The 22,653-nt window shown below is 44.3% G+C and overlaps 2 protein-coding genes across 8 annotated transcripts in view; one reads left to right on the forward strand and one right to left on the reverse strand.

Moving 5' to 3' along the window:
- TTC13 (tetratricopeptide repeat domain 13) overlaps positions 1 to 3,622 on the reverse strand; it is a 193,075-nt gene extending 189,453 nt beyond the window's left edge. For 2 of the 3 annotated variants that reach the window (XM_073557640.1, XM_073557639.1), the window contains exon 1: positions 3,239 to 3,481. In XM_073557640.1, coding sequence (XP_073413741.1) covers positions 3,239 to 3,446 — 208 coding nt within the window. In that variant the 5' untranslated portion in view covers positions 3,447 to 3,481. The other variant, XM_073557641.1, reaches the window with a different exon arrangement.
- ARV1 (ARV1 homolog, fatty acid homeostasis modulator) overlaps positions 3,478 to 22,653 on the forward strand; it is a 56,226-nt gene continuing 37,050 nt past the window's right edge. For 2 of the 5 annotated variants that reach the window (XM_073557643.1, XM_073557647.1), the window contains exons 1-2: positions 3,680 to 3,827; positions 19,615 to 19,741. In XM_073557643.1, the coding sequence (XP_073413744.1) occupies positions 19,616 to 19,741 (126 nt within the window). In that variant the 5' untranslated portion in view covers positions 3,680 to 3,827; position 19,615. The other 3 variants (XM_073557645.1, XM_073557644.1, XM_073557646.1) reach the window with 3 other exon arrangements.

Here is a 22,653-nt window from a genome sequence, read left to right on the forward strand (position 1 = left end):
GTGCATACTTCACACTAGACCTTGAAAATCAAGGTCCCAGAGTCTGAAGGAAGAGTGGAGAGGCCACAATCCAAGCTGCTTTAGGTCTAGTGTGAAGTTTCCACAATTGATGGTTTGGGGAGCCATGTCATCTGCTGGTGTAGGTCCACTGTGTTTTATCAAGACCAAAGTCAGTGCAGTCGTCTACCAGGAAATTTTAGAGCACTTCATGCTTCGCTCTGCCAACAAGCTTATTGGAGATGGAAATTTCATTCTCCAGCAGGACTTGGCCCCTGTCCACACTGCCATAAGTACCAATACCTGGTTTAAAAACAACAGTATCACTGTGCTTGATTGGCCAGCAAACTCGCCTGACCTTAACCCCATAGAGAATCTATGGGGTATTGTCAAGAGAAAGATGAGAGACACGAGACCCAACAATGCAGACGAGCTGAAGGCTGCTAACAAAGCAACCTGGGCTTCCATAACACCTCAGCAGTGCCACAGGCTGATCGCCTCCATGCCACGCCGCATTGATGCAGTAATTGATGCATAAGGAGCCCTGACCAAGTATTGAGTGCATTTACTGAACGTACCTTTCATTAGGCCAACATTACGGATTTTAAAACAGGAAAGATGTATATCTTTGTACCGTGTTAGCCAGTAGATAGAAAAATATTCAGAATTGAGAGTCCTCAGTGGCTGATACCTTTTAATGGCTAACTGAAAAGATGGTAACACATTGCAAGCTTTCGAGACTACTCAGGTCTCTTCATCAGGCATAGATCAGGCATGGTCTATGCCTGATGAAGAGACCTTAGTAGTCTCGAAAGCTTGCAATGTGTTACCATCTTTTCAGTTAGCCATTAAAAGGTATCAGCCACTGAGGACTCTCAATTCTGAATATTTTTCGGATTTTAAAATCATTTTTTCAAGTTGATGTTATAAAGTATTCTAATTTACTGAGATAATGACTTTTGGGTTTTCATTGGCTGTAAGCCATAATTATCAACATTAACAGAAATATACATTTAAAATAGATCTCTCTGTTTGTAATGACTCTATATAGTATAGGAGTTTTACTTTTTGTATTGAAGAACTGAAATAAATTAAATTTTGATGATATTCACCAGTATATGTGAATGCTGCTGGGTTGGACGGCATGAGGGACCTGACAAGTGCTCTTAAATGTTTGGCCACAACATGAAGCACCGAGCTCCTGCACTTGAACAGTCATTCTGTGCAGACAGAGTCCCTTTAAATGTCAGCCCACGTAATACTTGACAGGTCATACCTCTCGGTTGCGAGAATCACTAATACATAGAAGTCAGGCAATCGAATTTATATATATCTCTATCTCAAGACGACACATTTAGGCTGTGTGCCCACGATGCGATTTTTAAGCGTTTTTGCTGCTTAAACGTTTAAAAATCGTGTACAGAACGCCCCCATGCATTCCTATGGCATTCCGCACATGCTGTGCTAATGCTGCGCTTTTTTCCGCAGCGGAATCGCATCGCGGAAAAAATTGCAGCATGCTCGTTCTTTTGTGCTGAATGGCAAAGAATTGCTGCGATTCCGCACCCATAGGAATGCATGAGAATCGCTTACTTCCCGCATGTGGCTATGCCCAGCATGCGGGAAGTTAAGCGTCTCGTGCGGTTGGTACCCACGGTGTGGAGGAGAGGAGACTGTCCTCCAGGCCCTGGGTACCATACCCCTGTAAAAAAAAAAAAAAAAAAAAAAAAAAAAAAAATCGGGGTACATTTACCTTCCGGCGTCCCACGCTGCCATCCCGGGCCTCAGCGTTCCCAGTAATGCCTTGCGGCAAGGTCCTGTGATGACGTAGCCTCTCGTGAGATTGCTATAGCAATGCAAGACCAACGTCTTCACAGGTCTCGCAAGGCATCGCTGGGAACGGGAGCGTCGCTGAGACTGCGCGGGACGTCGGAATGTAAATATACCCCGATTTTTTAATTATTTTTTACATTCTCTCTTTTACTATTGATGCCACATAGGCAGCCTCAATAGTAAAAACATGGTCACACTTGTCAAACACTATGTTTGATGAGTGTGACCAACCTGTCAATCACATTCCAAGTGATGCTTCAAATCGCTTGGAAAGTGCTTGAATATTGCACGCGAAAATTGCGGCAAAATCGCGGTAAAATCGTGCGGAGAAAACCGCGTGATTTCTGGGAAGGAGTACGGTTTTCAGTGTCCGGATTTAAACGCTACGTGGGCACATAGCCTTAAAGAGTTATTCTGATAACTAGATCTGCTAGATCTGTAGGGTTTCACCACTGAAAACACCAGAAAATAGGGGATATGTCGCCAATTTGATTAGGTCAGTGGTCACATACCTCAATGAGACTGAGGGGCTGTGAAGATCTGTATTTTTATTAGTCCCATAAACTTTGAATGGAGCAGCAGCAGAAAGCATGAGTAACCACTGCCCTATTCAAACAGGGAGCATGGAACCACCAGTCAGGTGGACAGACGGCCACCGATCTGGTAACCATCACCTATCCAGCTGATCTTCTCGTGTTTATCTGTGACGATCATTACGTGTATGTTTTCCCACAAATTATACGTCATTTATTCAGTGGATAGAAGACAGAATTATAATCACTGGGGGTCACTAGAATGGGGGTCCCAAGTTTCTTTACACGGCAAGACCACAGCAGGAGGACCTTTTAATGGATCAGTGGTCAGCATTCGTCCTGCCGCTCCATTTAAATTCTGTGTGATTGACAGAGACTGCTGACAACTGCGCTGGGGCAGCCCCCGCTTCTAGTGATTGGTGGGGGTCCCTCAGTTATGACAAATTAATCACATAAAAATATATTTTGGCAGAAAAAAAAAAGACCTTTAAATTTAAGCAAATCAAAATTCAATTCTCTGTGAAACAGTCACACTGCGATCCACACGACGTTGTGCTTTGGGACATGCTATAGAAGTACAAGATGGGAATACCCCTTTAAATAGGGCATTTAATGGGGGATTTTATTGTAAAGCCAAATAAACCAGGATGCTTCCATTTGCGGTAATCAGATGCAATAATAGTGAGAAGAGTACACAGCACGGTATAGGAGAAAGTTGTGGAAGTTTTCGTCCTAATAACTTTATTCCCCAGACACAGGTGACGTGTGCCTGCGCTGCCAGCTCTCCTCAGTCATGGGGGCAGAGGATGAAGCGAGGGCCGGCACACAGAGGGTTAACCCCGCCAGCCTCGTGGCCCCCCAGCTCCCGCACTCACCGCACTCCTCCAGGTCCCAGGCGGAGTCAGACTCCGGGTCCCTGTGACTGCAGCCCCCGGGCCCGACATGCCTGCCTAGATCTGGGCTCAGCACTGACCGGTGCAGGGTGCTCTCTCCACCTCCCCCGCTGGCATTCGCCCCTCTGCCCGGGGCTCCGGCCACCAGCAGCAACAGAGCGCACAGAGCACCCACACCAGGTGCCATCATCGTCCCTATAACACTAATTGTGCCCGTGTGTTGTGTACACACCTCCCGCTTACTCGGCGCCTGGGATTCGTAGTCTTTCACGAGGCTGGGTACATTCAGCGAGACGCCGGCGAAACTACATCTCCCGTGAGCCTCCGCGCTTCATTCACTGAGCAGGAAGTAGTGGCCAAAGTGTTTGCTGTCAGAGCAGGACAGGCTGAGGCTCCTGGGGCAGGTTGTCACCAGAGGTGGGTGTGTCGTGCTGCCCCAAAATGCTGATTAATGCTTGTGTGCTCCTGCCCGTCCACGGGTCACTCTGTCCGACCCGACCACTTTTAGGGGCCTGCCTGTGTTTCCTAGGTTTCTCCGGGTCCGAAGGGTCATTCGGATTTGGTATTACAGGTAATAGGATTGCTGCTATTAGCTGCACGATTTAATGGAATTTAATGGGGATCTGTTATAGTGGGCATTATTTAAATGATAGTTTTGTAAGTAGGTGGCGGAGAACCTCGTAGCTTCCCCTGTCTCTCTCCTGTGTGGTATCCGGATGGTGTACCTGTGAATATAATTCCTGTACTGTGAAGAATGTTACTGTTGTATTGCATTGTGTATTATTGTGCTGTGTCTGCCATGCTATTATATGTGTTAGAGGCAGGGCCAGCACAGGTTAACTTTGGGGGCTGGGCTAGCAGCCTCTAGGGAGCAGGAAGCTCCTACTTCCTGGTCAGAGCCAGGGCACCTTTGCTCAGGGCAGATGCTCAGGTGCAGTTGGGAACCTTGCCAGACCCCAGGAGGGGAAAGGGTGCTGCCACGGACCTTCGGGCAGCGTAACGGGCACTAGAACTATGTGAGTGCCCCGTCAAAGGGACTTCAAGCGTCAAGTTCCCGCAGATGTACAGGAAAGAGCGGCGCCTAGACGCAATGAGGAGGCCGCAAATGTACCAGCAGAGCTGGAGGCTCTGGGAGCTATGGGGCCACCGCTGGAGGGGATGCTGAGCTGGAGGAACAGTGGAGACTCCTCCTCCATCGGACCCTCTAACCACACCAACATAGTGGTGCAGGGTACAAATGCAGCCCATTATGCAAATCAGCAGCCATGTGTGGACTGAAGTGGCCGTCTTTAGAATCATAGAATGGTAGAGTTGGAAGGGACCTCCTGGGCCATCTGGTCCAACCCCCTGCTCAAGCTGGATTCGCTAAATCATCCCAGACAGATGTCTGTCCAGCCTCTGTTTGAAGACTTCCATTGAAGGAGAACTCACCACTTCTCGTGGCAGCCTGTTCCACTCATTGATCACTCTGTCAAAAAGTTTTCTAATATCTAATCTATGTCTCCTCCCATTCAGTTTCATCCCATTGCTTCTAGTCTTTCCTTGTGCAAATGAGAATAAAGTTGATCCTTCTACAATGTGGCAGCCCTTGAGATATTTGTAGACAGCTATTAAGTCTCCTCTCAGTCTTCTCTTTTGCGAACTAAACATTCCCAAATCCTGCAACCTTTCCTCATAAGACAGGGTTTGCAGACCGGTCACCATTCTGGTCGCTCTTTTCTGAACTTGCTCCAGTTTGTTGATGTCTTTTTTAAAATGTGGTGCCCAAAACTGGACACAATAATCCAGATGAGGTCTGACCAAAGAGGAGTAGAGGGAAATAATGACTTCACGTGATCTAGACTGTATGCTTCTGTTAATACATCCTAGAAATGAATTTGCCTTTTTTGCTGCTGCATCACACTGTTGACTCATATTCAGTCTGTGATCTATTAGTATACCCAAGTCTTTTTCACATGTGCTGTTGCTTAGCTCTATTCCTCCCATTCTGTATATTCTTTTTTCATTTTTATTGCCAAGATGTAGTACTTTGCATTTCTCCCTGTTAAAAACCATTCTGTTAGTTGCCAACTGCTCCAGTTTATTTACATCTTTTTGAATCCTCTCTCTTCTCTAGTATTAGCTATCCCTCCTGGCTTTGTGTCATCAGCAAATTTAATCAGTTTACCCTCAATTCCTTCATCTAAATCATTGATAAAGATGTTGAACAATACAGGGCTCAGGAGAGAGCCCTGTGGTACCCCACTTGAGACATTCTTCCAACTGGATGTGCAGCCTGTTATGATTGAGTCACCGTAGGAGGCAAAAACAGAAATGCTAGCTAAGTCCAGAAAACCAGAGAAGTTGGCAGCTATCGGATTGCAGACCCCTGAACCTATCAACGCAACTAGCAGTAGCCGTGGGGGGTTCCTACGATGCCCTTGACCCCTCGATCACAGCCGGAGAATTAAATAGGCCTAAAGAAAGAAAGGGGAAATCTAAACTGCCCCAGAGCAGACCCCAAAGCAATAGGCAGCCCCCAACATATAATGACGGTGAAGCAAGATGAAAACACTAACACAAACAGAAAGATAGACTGAGCAAAGACGGGGCCCAATCTAGCTAGATAGAAAAGGACAGGAAGGCTGCTGTCTGCAATCCGTGAAAAACCCTATGAAAATAAGAGCCAACAAACTGACAGTGAAAAAGGCCCTGAAGACGCTAGGCTTCAAAAAAGCTATGTCAGTACTCAGGAATATTCTGAAGACAGAGCTACAGGCAAAAGGAGATTCAGCTCACCCCAGCAGGGAATGGCAGAATACAGAAAAGCAAGGAAAACAACAACCAAACACAAATGCTAACAGGCAAAGCAGAAAACTTAGCTTTAGAGGAGCAGGAATCAGACTGGTGTCCCAGAGGTCCACAGAGAAATCACCCGCAGGGCAGAAGGGCGTCGGCAGCCTTATATCCAGTCCGTGACTCCACTCAGCCAGTCATCCTCATTAGGCTCTGGTGCCTGATAATGAGGCTCATTACCTTCCTTTACCAGAATAGGGAGTTCACCAGACCTCAGTGACGAAGGGGAAAATGAACTCACAACAGCAGCAATTTACGACCACTCTTTGGGTGCGATCAAATTAGACAAAAAAAGTTTACCGATTTCCTCTTTTCGGCTGCAACGGTCAAAATCCAGTGATCGTTGAGCTCGCAGAGACTCTTCACTTATCCCAGAAGGCACTGGGAATATGCAAATGATCTCCTCAGGACTCTTCCCCTGGTTAATTGAGTTTGTGTCGGTTGCACCCCGAAAAATACTGGGGACTGTTCTGCTTCCCTGAAAGGGCAAGGAGGCCAGTATGGCGCCAAAGGATTGCGGCGTCCGGTGTGGTTACAGGATAAGGAACATGTCTGTTCCTTTTCCCCTCCTCCCAATTTGTTTGCACCCATTGGTGCACCCCTTGCTGGATCACAGGACTGAAACCCCACGGGGGGTTAATTATGATGGCCTTTGTGTGCTTCTGCTACAGAACTGAACTGTGCCCCTGGACTTGGCCCCTTTTTCTCCTTGGACTGGCCCCATGTTAAATGCAGCCTACCACCATCTACAAGCCCATGGTCCTCCAGAAGGAGGGCGGGGAAACTGCCGTCAGGAGGACCTGAGGATCGAGTCGGGTTAAAAAACTGTGTAATAAGTTGGCCATCAGGCCCGGATATGGATTGCAACGGTCCCAGGAACAATAGGACTAGGGTCACGTGGACTCGTAGGAAGAGAGACCGGAACTCTTATGCTGGTGGTGTTTGAAAATTGTTGCACTGAAGTTTTTTTTTTATGCATGTGTTTGCTGCTAATTTTGCAGGGGTCGTCATGGCCGAGGATGGCCATGTTTAAGGAGGGGAGAGTGTAAGGAGGTGGCAGAGAACCTCATTGCTTCCCCTCTCTCTCTCTCCTGTGTGGTACCCAGATGGTGTATTATTGTGCTGTGTTTGCCATGCTATTACAGTTGTGGCCAAAAGTATTGACACCCCTGTAATTCTGTCAGATAATACTCAGTTTCTTCCTGAAAATGATTGCAAACACATTCTTTGGTATATCTTCATTTAATTTGTCTTAAATGAAAAAACACAAAAAGAATTGTCCTAAAGCCAAGTTGAGATATAATTCTACACCAAATATAAGAGGGTGGACAAAAGTATTGGCACTGTTCGAAAAATCATGTGATGCTTCTCTATTGTGTAATTAACAGCACCTGTAACTAAAGGGCCTGTCACACTAAGCGATATTGCTAGCAATATCGCTATAACGTCACTGGTTTTTGTGACGTTATAGCGATATTGCTATGTCTGATACTTACCTCCAACCGCTCCCCCGCTGGTTATCGCTGATCGCGCGAGAACGTCCTGGACCGTTTCTCGTCGTCAGCTTCCTGCTGTGGCGACGCGGGCGGTAGGACGTCAGGATCGCCTCATCTGACAGGTAAGTAGCGACCCCCGACCCCTTCGATGTCGCTGGTGAGATCTGCCTGTGTGGCAGCTCACTAGCGACCACTTAGCGATGCACCAGCGATCCTGACCGCGTCATATCGCTGGTGCATCGCTAAGTGCGACAGTACCTTTACCTGTGGCACCTAACAGGTGTTGGCAATAACTAAATCACACTTGCAGCCAGTTGACATGCATTAAAGTTGACTCAACCTCTGTCATGTGTCCTTGTGTGTACCACATTGAGCATGGAGAAAAGAAAGAACACCAAAGAACTGTCTGAGGACTTGAGAAACCAAATTGTGAGAAAGCATGAGCAATGTCAAGGCTATAAGTCCATCTCCAAAGACCTGAATGTTCCTGTGTCTACCGTGCGCAGTGTCATCAAGAAGTTTAAAGCCCATGGCACTGTGGCTAACCTCCCTAGATGTGGACGGAAAAGAAAAATTGACAAGAGATTTCAACGCAATATTGTGCGGATGTTGGATAAAGAACCTTGACTAACATCCAAACAAGTTCAAGCTGCCCTGCAGTCCGAGGGTACAACAGTGTCAACTATCCGTCAGCGTCTGAATGAAAAGGGACTGTATGATAGGAGACCCAGGAAGACCCCACTTCTTACCCCGAGACATAAAAAAGCCAGGCTGGAGTTTGCCAAAACTTACCTGAAAAAGCCTAAAACGTTTTGGAAGAATGTTCTCTGGTCAGATGAGACAAAAGTAGAGCTTTTTGGGCAAAGGCATCAAAATAGAGTTTACAGGAGAAAAAAAGGCATTCAAAGAAAAAAACACGGTCCCTACAGTCAAACATGGCGGAGGTTACCTGATGTTTTGTGGTTGCTTTGCTGCCTCTGGCACTGGACTGCTTGACCGTGTGCATGGCATTATGAAGTCTGAAGACTACCAACAAATTTTGCAGCATAATGTAGGGCCCAGTGTGAGAAAGCTGGGTCTCCCTCAGAGGTCATGGGTCTTCCAGCAGGACAATGACCCAAAATACATTTCAAAAAGCACTAGAAAATGGTTTGAGAGAAAGCACTGGAGACTTCTAAGGTGGCCAGCAATGAGTCCAGACCTGAATCCCATAGAACACCTGTGGAGAGATCTAAAAATGGCAGTTTGGAGAAGGCACCCTTCTAATATCAGGGACCTGGAGCAGTTTGTCAAAGAAGAATGGTCTAAAATTAGAGCAGAGCATTGTAAGAAACTAATTGATGGTTACCGGAAGCGGTTGGTCGCTGTTATTTTGGCTAAAGGTTGTGCAGCCAAGTATTAGGCTGAGGGTGCCAATACTTTTGTCTGGCCCATTTTTTGGAGTTTTGTGTGAAATGATCAATGTTTTGCTTTTTGCTTCATTCTCTTGTGTTTTTTCATTTAAGACAAATTAAATTAAGATAATAATACCAAAGAATTTGTGTTTGCAATCATTTTCAGGAAGAAACTGAGTATTATCTGCCAAAATTGCAGGGGTGTCAATACTTTTGGCCACAACTGTATATGTGTTAGAGGCGGGGCCAGCACAGGTTAACTTTGGGGGCTTGGCTAGTAGCCTTTAGGGAGCAGGAAGCTCCTGCTTCCTGGTCAGAGCCCAGCACATTTGTCCAGGGCAGATGCTCAGCTGCAGCTGGGAGCCTTGCAAAACCCCAGGATATAAAAGCGTGCAGCCCCGGACCTTTGGGCAGCGCAACGGGCACTAGGACTACGTGTGTGCCCCGCCGAAGGGACTTCAAGCATCCAGATTCCGCCATATGGACTACCTCCTCTTTTTGGCTGCCGTGGCTGCTGTGGGTACAGCCGTGGACAGCGTTGGGGAGAGAGCAGGAAGTTAATGCATTTTATTCATCCCTTTCATCAAACTGTTTCCCTTTTGAAGTGCAGCTGTGTCTGGAATTGTGTTTGTCCTCTTTCTGTACAAGGTGTCGGGGTGTATACTGACTGTGGCTTGGTTGACTCGACTGGGACTACCACCCTGGGCCACATTGTTTAAGTTTCATCACAGACAATCCCTTTAAAGGGAATCTGTCACCCCATTTTTTGACTATGAGCTGCCGGCACCGCTATCTGTGGCTTATCTACAGCATTCTGTAATGCTGTAGATAAGCCCCCAATATAACCTGAAAGAGAAGAAAAAGGAGTTAGATTATACTCACCGGGGGGACGGTCCGGTCTTGGTCCGATGGGTATTGTGGTCCGGTGCCTCCCATCTTCTAACGGTGATGCCCACTTTGGTGCCTGTCATGGTGCAGGCGCACTGCTCTGCCCTGTAAAGGGCAGAGCAGAATACTGCAGTGCACAGGCGCCGGACTTCTCCCAGCGCCTGCGCACTGCAGGACTCTGCTCTGCCCTCAACAAGGCAGACCATTGCGCCGGAGCCGCGACAGGCAGCAAAGAAGAGGACGTCACTGTTAGAAGATGGGAGGCGCCCAGCCGGACGGCGACACCCATCGGACTGGACCGAACGCCAGGGTGAGTATAATCTAACTTGGGGCAGAGGGACATCCAGGGTTCACCACCGTTCTACCACTGGTATGTACATTCATACATCTTTTTAAATCCTTTCACAGTATAGTATTGGCACAGGCTAGCATTTAAGTTGTGAGAAGAGGATGCACAGTCCTTTTTATATGTATGCCTCTTTTTTAGGCTCATTATTTATTCATGATGGGGCATTGTGGTCCTCTGTGATTGTTATCACATTGTGAAATTTGTTGTATTGTGGTTAGACAGCATTGGTTTGTGGTGGGTCTATGGCGAGTGTGTCCCTTCATTCATTCATTCATTCATTCATTCAGCACCTTGTTTATATACAGTACAGACCAAAAGTTTGGACACACCTTCTCATTCAAAGAGTTTTCTTTATTTTCATGACTATGAAAATTGTAGATTCACTCTGAAGGCATCAAAACTATGAATTAACACATGTGGAATTATTAACAAAAAAGTGTGAAACAACTGAAAATATGTCTTATATTTTAGGTTCTTCAAAGTAGCCACCTTTTGCTTTGATTACTGCTTTGCACACTCTTGGCATTCTCTTGATGAGCTTCAAGAGGTAGTCACCAGAAATGGTCTTCCAACATTCTTGAAGGAGTTCCCAGAGATGCTTAGCACTTGTTGACCCTTTTGCCTTCACTCTGCGATCCAGCTCACCTCAAACCATCTTGATTGGGTTCAGGCCTGGTGACTGTGGAGGCCAGGTCATCTGGCGTAGCACCCCATCACTCCCCTTGGTCAAATAGCCCTTACACAGCCTGGAGGTGTGTTTGGGGTCATTGTCCTGTTGTGGCTACTTTGAAGAACCTAGAATATAAGACATACAGTATTTTCAGTTGTTTCACACTTTTTTGTTAATTATATAATTCCACATGTGTTAATTCATAGTTTTGATGCCTTCAGAGTGAATCTACAATTTTCATAGTCATGAAAATAAAGAAAACTCTTTGAATGAGAAGGTGTGTCCAAACTTTTGGTATGTACTGTATGTTTTTAATTATTTTCAAATAAAGAATATTTTTATTGTATATACCATTCAGTGGTGCCTTGTGTTTACTACATGGTCATCATTAGTGTGATTAATTCTGTCTGTGGTATATAGTACCTACATTGTTATGGGAATATGAGATTTCTGGGCATTTTTGTGTATTAATTACAGAATGCTGTAGATAAGCCCCTGATGGCGATGGCGGTGCCGGCAGCTCATAGTCGAAAAATGGGGTGACAGATTCCCTTTAATGACAGCGTTGTCCTAACTCTTGACTCATAATCGCTGGTTGCAGTCAACTGATCATTTCTCAGAAATAGTGATTCTTCCTGTTATACATTGATGCCACATGTCTGCCCAGGCACTAGCCGCTGCGTGTTAGCCAATCTCCAGTCTACAGGGTTGTGCACACATTGCAGATTTTGTGTGTTTTTGTCATGCAGATTTGCTAGCAAAACCTCAAGCAATCCTGATGCCAGCAAAGTGAATGAGAAGCCTGAAGGGTCATACACACATTGCTTATTGGTGGCGTGCAGAAAATAATCTGCAGCATGTCAGTTCCCTGTGTTTGTGCCCTGTATTTTTCACTATTGACTTCACTCAAATTAGTCAAAAACGCACCAAAAAGTGTTTTTGCATCTGCATTTTTCCTCCCAAGTAAGGGTGTAGAAATTTCTGCATCCATTTACTCAACGTGTGCACATAGCCTAACCGAACTGTTAGGCCCAAAAACTGATTGCCCCGGTGGTCAGTGATGTTATCCTGAGGGGAAGCTGCGTGTGAGCAAAGCTGGTGCTCCTTGATCCTGCACATTTTCCCTACCTAGCCGCCCGTTTCCCCTCTGTGCCAAAGAATTTCCACTAAGTGTGCCCAACCCCTTTTTGGGTTGCCACTCCGAAGTATTTGAAAACCCCATTTCTGTAAATTGTACTGTATTTTGGGGTGGATTTCCAGTGTGAAATTTCCACGTCCGAGTGCGGCCTCAATGATCGTCTAGTCTGGTGAGGTTTGCTGTAGGATGTTTCTATTTTAGTAATGTGACTGAGCAGCCCTATACTAGATAACTGCACTGTGCCCAGTATAATGTGTAGTTTTCTGACCGCTAACAATAAAAGCCAAGAATCCCTGCCTAATCTCACCTGATAATGACAGATCCTACTCATCTATATTTGGTGCTAAGTTGCCCCCGGTCTGATCAGTCATCATCACATCTGATCAGTTGCTTTTTCTTGCAATTGACAACTGTTGGTAACTAATGGAAACTGACGACAAATGTATATCCCCGACTTCTGCAACTATATCAAGTAGAGCTGCTCTTCCATTGTAAGCATATACGGACATTTTGTGGCAAATCCACAGCATAATTGACATGTAAGACTCAGTCCCCAGAATCGTAGGCATGCGCTAAGGACGTATACACCCAACAGAGGCCGCAGTTAGGAGCCATCCGTCCACCGTAGGGAGTCATTGTAAACATACACACGTGGTCAAAATTGTTGGTAGTTGGTACCCCTTGTTTAATGACAGAAAAACCCACAATGGTGTCAGAAATTTCTTGAATCTGACAAAAGTAATAATAAAAAATCTATGAAAATGAACAAATGAAAGTTAGACATTGCTTTTCAACCATGCTTCCACAGAATTAAAAAAATAAAACTCATGAAATAGGCCTGGACAGAAATGATGGCACCCTTAACTCAATATTTTGTTGCTTAACATTTTGAGGAAATCACTGCAATAAAACGATTCCTGTAACTGTCAGTGAGACTTCTGCACCTCTCGACAGGTATTTTGGCCCACTCCACAAGAGCAAACTGCTCCAGTTGTCTCGTGTCTGAAGGCTGCCTTTTCCAGATGGCATGTTTCAGCTCTTTCCAAAGATGCTCAATAGGATTTAGGTCAGGGCTCATAGAAGGCCACTTCTGACTAGTCCAATGTTTTCCTCTTAGACATTCTTGGGTGTTTTTAGCTGTGTGTTTTGGGTCATTATCCTGTTGCAAGATCCATGACCCACGACTTAGACCAAGCTTTCTGACACTGGGCAGCACATTTCTCTAGAATCCCTTGAGATTTCATTGTGCCCTGCACAGATTATAGACACCCTGTGCCAGATGCAGCAAAGCAGCCCCAGAACACAAAGAGCCTCCTCCATGTTTTACAGTAGGGATAGTGTTCTTTTCTTGATATGCTTCATTTTTCCATCCATTTTTGTTTCATCTGTCCATAGGACATTCTCCCAGAAGCTTTGTGGCTTGTCAACATGTAGTTTGGCAAATTCCAATCTGGCTTTTTTTATGATTTTTCTTTTTCCAATAATGGTAATCCTGCTTGGTCGTCTCCCATGAAGTCCACATTGGCTCATACAACGACGGATGGTGCGATCTGACACTGATGTTCCTTGATCTTGAAGTTCACTTTTAATTTGTTTAGAAGTTTTTCTGGGCTCTTCTGTTACATTCGTATTATCCGTCTCTTTGATTTGTCATCAATTTTCCTCCGGCCACGTCCAGGGAGGTTGGCTACAGTCCCATGGAGCTTAAATTTCTAAATCATATGTGCAACTGTAGCCACAGGAACATCAAGCTGCTTGGAGATGGTCTTATAAATTTTATCTGTAACATGTTTGTCTGTAATTTTCTTTGTAATCTCCTGAGACAACTCTTTCCTTCGCTTCCTCTGGTCCATGTTGAGTGTGATACACACCATGCCACACCATACAGTATAGCATCTGTAGCCCTCTATATAGGCCTACTCACTGATTCCAAGATTGTAGACACCTGTTGTGATGCTGATTAGTGGACACATCTTGATTTAACATATCCCTTTTGTCACCCTATTTTCAGGGGTACCATCATTTCTGTCCAGGCCTAGTTCATGAATTTAATTTTTTTTTTTACAAATTCTGTGGATGTGTGGTTGAAAAGCAATGTCTGACTTTCATTTGTTCATTTTCATAGAATTTTGATTTCTTATTACTATTATTCAAGTTATTTCTGTGACCATTGTGTGGTTTTCTGTCATTAAACGAGGGGTACCAACAATTTTGACCACATGTGTCACACTCCCTGACCTGTGTCTTTGCATCCTCTTCTGTATGGGAAAGTGCAGTCTGCTGTGTTTTCCCATACAGTTATACAAGGGGTGTGCAGATACCAGAAAATAGCCAAAAACAGCACAAGTTTTACCGCCGTCCGGTGAATGGGAGCTATGAGAACATTAGAGTATATGTCGAGAAACGCTCCTGACATACTGTAGGCTCAGTCTGCACTTGCTCTTGCACATGTATTTTGCAGCAATTTTATCTGTTTAGAGTTCTTCACCACAAGTATATTTCATTGTGGATAAATTCTGCACCATTTTGGGTTTTTTTTCTATGTCAGCTATTGTAAAGTAATTGATTTGTCATATATCACATTAATTTTTAGATTGCAATGCCCTCTGACCTATGTTTTTCCACTTTTAAAAAAAATGGTCCTCAACTGACAGCAGTCATGTAAAATAATAAAATCAGATGTGGCTTTCCCTCCCCGGGTCCAGAGTCACATCGACGGCTCACATCACCATTGCAGCAGATCATTGTACTTGGCGGCTTGTGCCGTTTACATCAGCAGGATCGACGAGCAATGTCGACATAACATCAGCACAGCAGCAGCCAGGACGCTGAGCTCGGATCAGCAATAGAGAGCCGGCTCTTGACCTGGGGAGGGTGAACACATACTGTTAGGTCCATATATATTTGGACAGAGACAACATTTTTCTAATTTTGGTTCTAGACATTACCACAATGAATTTTAAACAAAACAATTCTGATGCAGGTGAAGTTCAGACTTTCAGCTTTCATTTGAGGGTATCTACATTAAAATTGGATGAACGGTTTAGGAGTTTCAGCTCCTTAACATGTGCCACCCTGTTTTTAAAGGGACCAAAAGTAATTGGACAATTGACTCCAAGGCTATTTCATGGACAGGTGTGGGCAATCCCTTCGTTATGTCTTTCTCAGTTAAGCAGATAAAAGGCCTGGAGTTGATTTGAGGTGTGGTGCTTGCATTTGGAAGGTTTTGCTGTGAAGGAAACATGCAGTCTAAAGAGCTCTCCATGCAAGTGAAACAAGCCATCCTTAAGCTGCAAAAGCAGAAAAAACCCATCCGAGAAATTGCTACAACATTAGGAGTGGCAAAATCTACAGTTTGGTACACCCTGAGAAAGAAAGAAAGCACTGGTGAACTCATCAATGCAAGAAGACCTGGGCGCCCACGGAAGACAACAGTGGTGGATGATCGCAGAATAATCTCCATGGTGAAGAGAAACCTCTTCACAACAGCCAACCAAGTGAACAACACTCTCCAGGAGGTAGGCGTATCAATATCCAAATCTACCATAAAGAGAAGACTGCATGAAAATAAATACAGAGGGTTCACTGCACGGTGCAAGCCACTCATAAGCATCAAGAATCAAAAGGCTAGACTGGACTTTGCTAAAAAAAACATCTAAAAAAGCCAGCACAGTTCTGGAAGAACATTCTTTGGACAGATGAAACCAAGATCAACCTCTACCAGAATGATGGAAAGAGAAAAGTATGGCGAAGGCGTGGTACAGCTCATGATCCAAAGCATACCACATCATCTGTAAAACACGGCGGAGGCAGTGTGATGGCTTGGGCATGCATGGCTGCCAGTGGCACTGGGTCACTAGTGTTTATTGATGATGTGACACAGGACAGAAGCAGCCGAATGAATTTTGAGGTATTCAGAGCCATACTGTGTGCTCAGATGCAGCCAAGCTGATTGGTCGTCGTCTCATACTACAGATGGACAATGACCCAAAACATAAAGCCAAAGCAACCCAGGAGTTTATTAAAGCAAAGAAGTGGAATATTCTTGAATGGCCAAGTCAGTCACCTGATCTCAACCCAATTGAGCATGCATTTCACTTGTTAAAGACTAAACTTCAGACAGAAAGACCCACAAACAAACAGCAACTGAAAACCACTGCAGTGAAGGCCTGGCACAGCATCAAAAAGGAGGAAACACAGCATCTGGTGATGTCCATGAGTTCAAGACTTCAGGCGGTCATTGCCAACAAAGGGTTTTCAACCAAGTACTAGAAATGAACATTTACAATTATTTAATCTGTCCAATTACTTTTGATCCCTTAAAAAACAGGGTGGCACATGTTAAGGAGCTGAAATTCTTAGACCCTTCATCCAATTTTAATGTGGATACCCTCAAATGAAAGCTGAAAGTCTGAACTTCAACTGCATCTGAATTGTTTTGATTAAAATTCATTGTGGTAATGTCTAGAACCAAAACTAGAAAAATGTTGTCTCTGTCCAATTATATATGTACCTAACTGTAAATTTTGTTATTTTACATGACCGCTGACCTTCAGGAACCACTTTAAGGCTGTGTGCCCACGTAGCGATTTTTAAGCGTTTTTGCCGCGATTTTCGGCGCGAAAACGCAGTGAAAACGTTTAAAAATCGTGTACAGAACGCCCCCCCCCATGCATTCCTATGGCATTCCGCACATGCTGTGCTAATGCTGCGCTTTTTTCCGCGGCGGAATCGCATCGCAGAAATAATCGCAGCATGCTCATTCTTTTGTGCGGAATCGCAAAGAATTGCCGCGATTCCGCACCCATAGGAATGCATGAGAATCGCTTACTTCCCGCATGTGGCTATGCCCACCATGCGGGAAGCTAAGCGTCTCATGTGCGGTTGGTACCCACGGTGTGGAGGAGAGGAGACTGTCCTCCAGGCCCTGGGTACCATACCCCTGTAAAAAAAAGAATAAAAAATCGGGGTATATTTACCTTCCGGCGTCCCGCGCTGCGTTCCCAGTAATGCCTTGCGGCACGGTCCAGTGATGACGTAGTCTCGCGTGACTCTAGCGGTCTCGCGAGATCGCTATAGCAACGCGAGACTACGTCATCACAGGTCTCGCAAGGCATTACTGGGAACGCTTAGGCCGGGAATGCAGCGCGGGACGCCGGAAGGTAAATATACACCGATTTATTTTTTTTTTGTTTTTTTGTAGCATTTTAACATTCTATCTTTTACTATTGATGCCGCATAGGCAGCCTCAATAGTAAAAACCTGGTCACACTTGTCAAACACTATGTTTGACGAGTGTGACCAACCTCTCAATCACTTTCCAAGTGATGCTTCAAATCGCTTGGAAAGTGCTTGAATATCGCACACGAAAATCGCAGCAAAATCGCGATCATAATCGCGGTAAAATCGCGCGGAAAAAAACACGCAATTTCTGGGAAGGAGTCCGGTTTTTGGTGTGCGTTTTAACACACACCGTGGGCACATAGCCTAACAGTGGAAATCCCCTTTAAATGTGAAATAGAAAAAAAGTACCTTAGATGTTTAATACTCCACATCTGTTCTTTGCATGGATGAAGCAAACGTCATTAAACCGCAAAAACAAAATACACACGTGGTCAAAATTGTTGGTACCCCTCGTTTAATGACAGAAAAAAAACACAATGGTCACAGAAATAACTTGAATCTCACAAAAGTAATAAATAAAAAATCAATGATAATGAACACACCTTGATTTAATGTGAAAATAATGTGACAAAAGGGATTAAACATGTCCCTTTTGTCACATTATTTTCAGGGGTACCATCATTTCTGTCCAGGCCTATTTCATGAATTTTATTTGTTTAAAAATTCTGTGGAAGCATGGTTGAAAACCAGTGTCTGACTTTTCATTTGTTCATTTTCATAGATTTTATATTTATTACTTTTGTCAGATTCAAGTTATTTCTGTGACCATTGCGGGTTTTTCTGTCATTAAACAAGGGGTACCAACAATTTTGACCACGTGCGTATAACATCGATCCAGACAATTACTACATTGTGCTAACTTGTGACTTCTCGTCCTTAGCGTATAAAAATTATACCAGATGGGGCTCCTAATTTGCCTTCTCAAGCTCCGAATAGAGGGTGCTCCGGCTGGTGTGTGCCAAGGCATGTTGCCAAAGGTGAGGCTACACAGCGAATTTGGCCACTACAGTTTCATCAGAATAATGTTTTTTAGAGAGCTTTTTACTTTTAAAACAGTGATTAGCAATCAATAATTATTTTTAAAATGATCATGGGAGCCTCTTTGTAGAATAAAGCCAGCCTGGATATCAGCAGATCAACATACATTTTGCTCTGGTGGCCACTTGGATCAGTCACCTCCACCAGAACGTGGACTGATCTTTGGTGGCAACTCTAAATATTAGGCCACATTCAGTATTTGGTGAGTATTTTACCTCAGTATTTGTAAGCCAAAGCCAGGAGTGGGACAATCAGAGGACAAGTATAATAGAAACAGGTCACCACTTCTGTAATTCTCACCCGCTCCTGGTTTTGGCTTACAAATACTGAGGTAAAATACTGACCAAATACTGAATGCGTGAACGTGGCCTTAGAGGAAGGGTTCCCCAATTTACGAGTGTAGCACCCACATGCACTAATACGAGAGTTCACAACCCTTTTCTGGTCCAAGGGCCACTTTGTCATTCTGAACCAATCTGGAGGTAGTAAAAGTTAAAGCGGTATTACCTTTTGTGGCATATCGAAAGTACCGTATATACCAGAAATGTCTGAAATTCTACTTACTGGACTTTTGCCTCCACCAATCTGTGCTCTAATGATCCACTTACAAATTTCTGATGAGGATTTAGAAATAGCTTCCCCTCCTAAATCCACATCAAAAACGTGTCAAATACTCAATGAATAACTTTCCGACTGATCTTAATTGGAAAAGCTCCTATATGCACACTGTAACTTTTTTTTAACGTTATTTTGAACAGTTCTCAGTAAAACTAATAGGAAGCTTATTCAAAGAGTATTCAAAGCATTTTTATGTGAATTTTGCAGTAAAATCATCTTCTTAATCCTTCTTGAAAAAAAACCTGTCCTGAAAAGGTAGAGGTCATGCATGCACATGGCTCTCTACAATAGCTCATGCGTTTTTACTTACTGCCTAATGTTTCACAATTCCCATAAACTACAGTGACCACAAACACGCATGACCACCGGTCTAATTCACACACTGCTTTCTGGAGCCAAACTGGTAACGAGACCCCATTCTCCTGATGTATGACGCCTCCAGAAATGGCTATACTGTGCACAATTGGTACCTGTCAGTCCTAGTCCTCAGCTGCTGCAACTCCTCTTCTTTGTGTGGCTGCTCACATATAGTTAACCTGTCGGACAGCGCGTTTTTCTGTCCATATGGTTGGGGGCCGCATAAAATGGCATTGCAGGCCACACGTGGCCCTCGGGCTGCAGGTGAACATCACTGCCCTAGTTGGACACCTGAAAATTATGTCTTCATTACATTGGGATCAGTTATTACAGAATGTATCCCATGATGAAAGTTTGAGGTTACTTGCAATTTTCACTTCTTGCATTACAGAATGAACGCTCATTCGGACGTCATGGGCGTAAATCAGAAGCCGCTGTACAGGTGCATTGAATGCAATAAGGAATCCACTGAGCTGTACAGAGACTACAAGCATGGAGTGTTAAAGATCACTATCTGTGTGAGTAATGAATGAGAGCCATGCTCTCCTTTTAAGTACTAGGGGTTTTTCTGTCTTCTTTTCCATGGAGAATGAAACAACCTGAGGAATCAAGGGGAAATGTATCATAGCTGTTAGGTGATCCTTGTCACCAATACATATAGGCACTTTAGAGCCCTATAGACTTTGACAACCAAAGTAGTAGAGCCCTCTAAAGATGTCGGATCACTGTAACTACAATCGTAAAAAGGAACTAGGACTTTGATGCTTGGCATAAATATATACAATCTAAAGACATAGTCATGGCCAAAAATGTTGTCACCCTTGAAATTGTTCCATAAAATGAAGTATTTCTCCCAGAAAATTATTACAATTACCCATGTTTTGTTATACACCTGTTTATTTCCTTTGAGTGTATTGGAACAACACAAACAGAGAAAAAAAGGCAAATTGGACATAATTTCTCACAAAACTTCAAAAATTGGTCCTGACAAAATTGTTGGCACTCTCAACTTAATATTTGGTTGCACACCCTTTGGAATAAATAACTGTTATCAAGTCGCTTCTTATAAACATCAACAAGCTTCTTACACCTCTCAACTAGAATTTTGAACCTTTCTTCTTTTGCAAACTGCTCCAGGTCTCATATTTGAAGGTGCCTCCTCCCAACAGCAATTTGTAGATCTCTCCAGAGGTGTTCAATTGGATTTAGATCCAGACTCCTCGCTGGCCACTTCAGAACTCTCCAGCACTTTATTTCCATCAATTTCTAGGTGCTTCTTGATGTATGTCTGGGGTCATTGTCCTGCTGGCAGACCCTTGACCTAGGACGCAAATCCAGCTTTCTGACACTGGGCGCACTACATTGGGACCCAAAATCCTATGGTAATCTTCAGATTTCATGGGTGCCTTGACTGTGTGCAAGGCATCAGTGCCGGAGGCAGTAAAACAACCCCATTACATCTTTGAATCTCCACCATATTTGACTGTAAGTACTGTGTTCTTTTCTTTGTAGGCCTTGTTCCATTTTCGGTACACAGTAGAATGATGAGCTTTGCCAAAATGTTCTATCTTGGTCGCATCTGTTCACAAGACACTTTCCCAGAAGAATTTTGGCAAACAGCAGTCTAATTTTTTACGTCTGTGTCAGCAGTGGGGTCCTCCTGGATCTCCTGCCATAGCGTTTAATTTCATTCAAATGACAACTGATAGTTGACAACTGACAATCCAGCACCTTGAGCCTGCAGGACAGCTTGAACTTCTTTGGAACTTGATTGGGGCGGCTTATCCACCGTCCAAACTATCCTGTGTTGCAACCTTTCAGCAGTTTTTCTCTTATCATCCACATCCAGGAAGATTAGCTATAGTGCCATGGATTGTAAACTTCTTGATTGTGTTGTGCATTGTGACAAAGGAACATAATAGATATTTGGAAATGGACTAGTAACCGTAAGATTGTTGATATTGTTCAACAATTTTGGCTCTCAAGTCCTCAGACAGTTCCCTTCTCCTCTTTCTGTTCTCCATGGTAAGTGTGGTACACACAGTGCAAAGATTGAGTCAACTTCTCCCTTTTTCATCCAGTTTCAGTTGTAATTTACATATTGCCCACACGTTACTTGCTGCAGGTGAGTTTGAACAAGCATCACAGTCTTGAAGCAAAGTTGTTTATCGACAATTTTGGAATGGTGACAACAATTTTGTCCGGCCCATTTTTGGAGTTTTGTGTGAAATTATGTCCAATTTGCCTTTTTTTCCTGTTTTTTTGTGTAATTGCAACAATATTCTGGGAGAAATACTTTATTTTCTAGAGCAGTTTTAAAGGTGCCAATACTGAAAATAGAATTGTATTTCAGGCGAGATGGAAAATGGTAAAAAAAGGATTGCTTACATGTTAATGTTGACGTAAGGTGTTTGATTCAGCAGACAGCTTTTAGTATTCCCAGACACCCATCCTGTGGCTGTTCCTTTTCTTTATGATTGAATTGCATGTCTCACTTGAATGGTATGTCTTAAGATATAGTAAATACTTCTATGTATTGAGGGGTGTAATGTGACATGTGCTTCTGATCAGGGCAAAATAGACTGGACTCCAATACTCAGATTGAAAACCAGGGTCCCTCAGTTTTTTAATAGGATCTCTTAGTTTGGAGCCCAGAAACGTGATCCCAGGACTCAATCTAGATGTTACATTTTTGCAGCGTTGTCTTTTATTTGGTTTTTTGTTTTTTTTAGGCAGAAAAGAAGCTGTGTTTTACAGTGCCAGCAAAAGCTATGAGATTTTTGAATTTCAGAAGTAAAAAACAAAACAAAATTCAGCATAACATTTGTTGTGTGTTTTTGCTGAATCTAGAAGCTAACATTATTAACATGTAATGTAGACAAATCACACACATAATCCACACCAAAAAGCAGCACATAGCTTTGTTTCATATGCAGCATTTTTACTCCTAAGGCTGGTTTCACATTAGCGCATTTTCAGCGCGCGCACGGCCGGGGGTAGCTCCGCCCCCGATCCGGCTCTCTGCCCGGCGTGCCCGCCCCTTCCTTGTAGTGCCGCCTCCTAGCGGACAGCGGCGCCTGCGATCGGCGCACCCTATCTTTAGCATAGGGTGCGCCGATCGTGCGCAGGTTGTGCGCTAGTTGCGCTTTGACCTGCGCTGCGCACTTATGACGGTGCGCCGTGCGCGCCAAAATCCGAAAAGTTCGATTTTGGCGCGCACGGCGCACCGTCAAAAGTGCGCAGCGCAGGTCAAAGCGCAACTAGCGCACGGCCTGCGCACGATCGGCGCACCCTATGCTAAAGATAGGGTGCGCCGATCGCAGGCGCCGCTGTCCGCTAGGAGGCGGCGCTACAAGGAAGGGGCGGGCACGCCGGGCAGAGAGCCGGATCGGGGGCGGAGCTACCCCCGGCCGTGCGCGCGCTGAAAATG

This window comes from Dendrobates tinctorius, unplaced genomic scaffold (genome assembly GCF_039654945.1).
Source record: "Dendrobates tinctorius isolate UK_male_01 unplaced genomic scaffold, ASM3965494v1 ptg000250l, whole genome shotgun sequence".
NCBI lineage: Eukaryota > Metazoa > Chordata > Amphibia > Anura > Dendrobatidae > Dendrobates > Dendrobates tinctorius.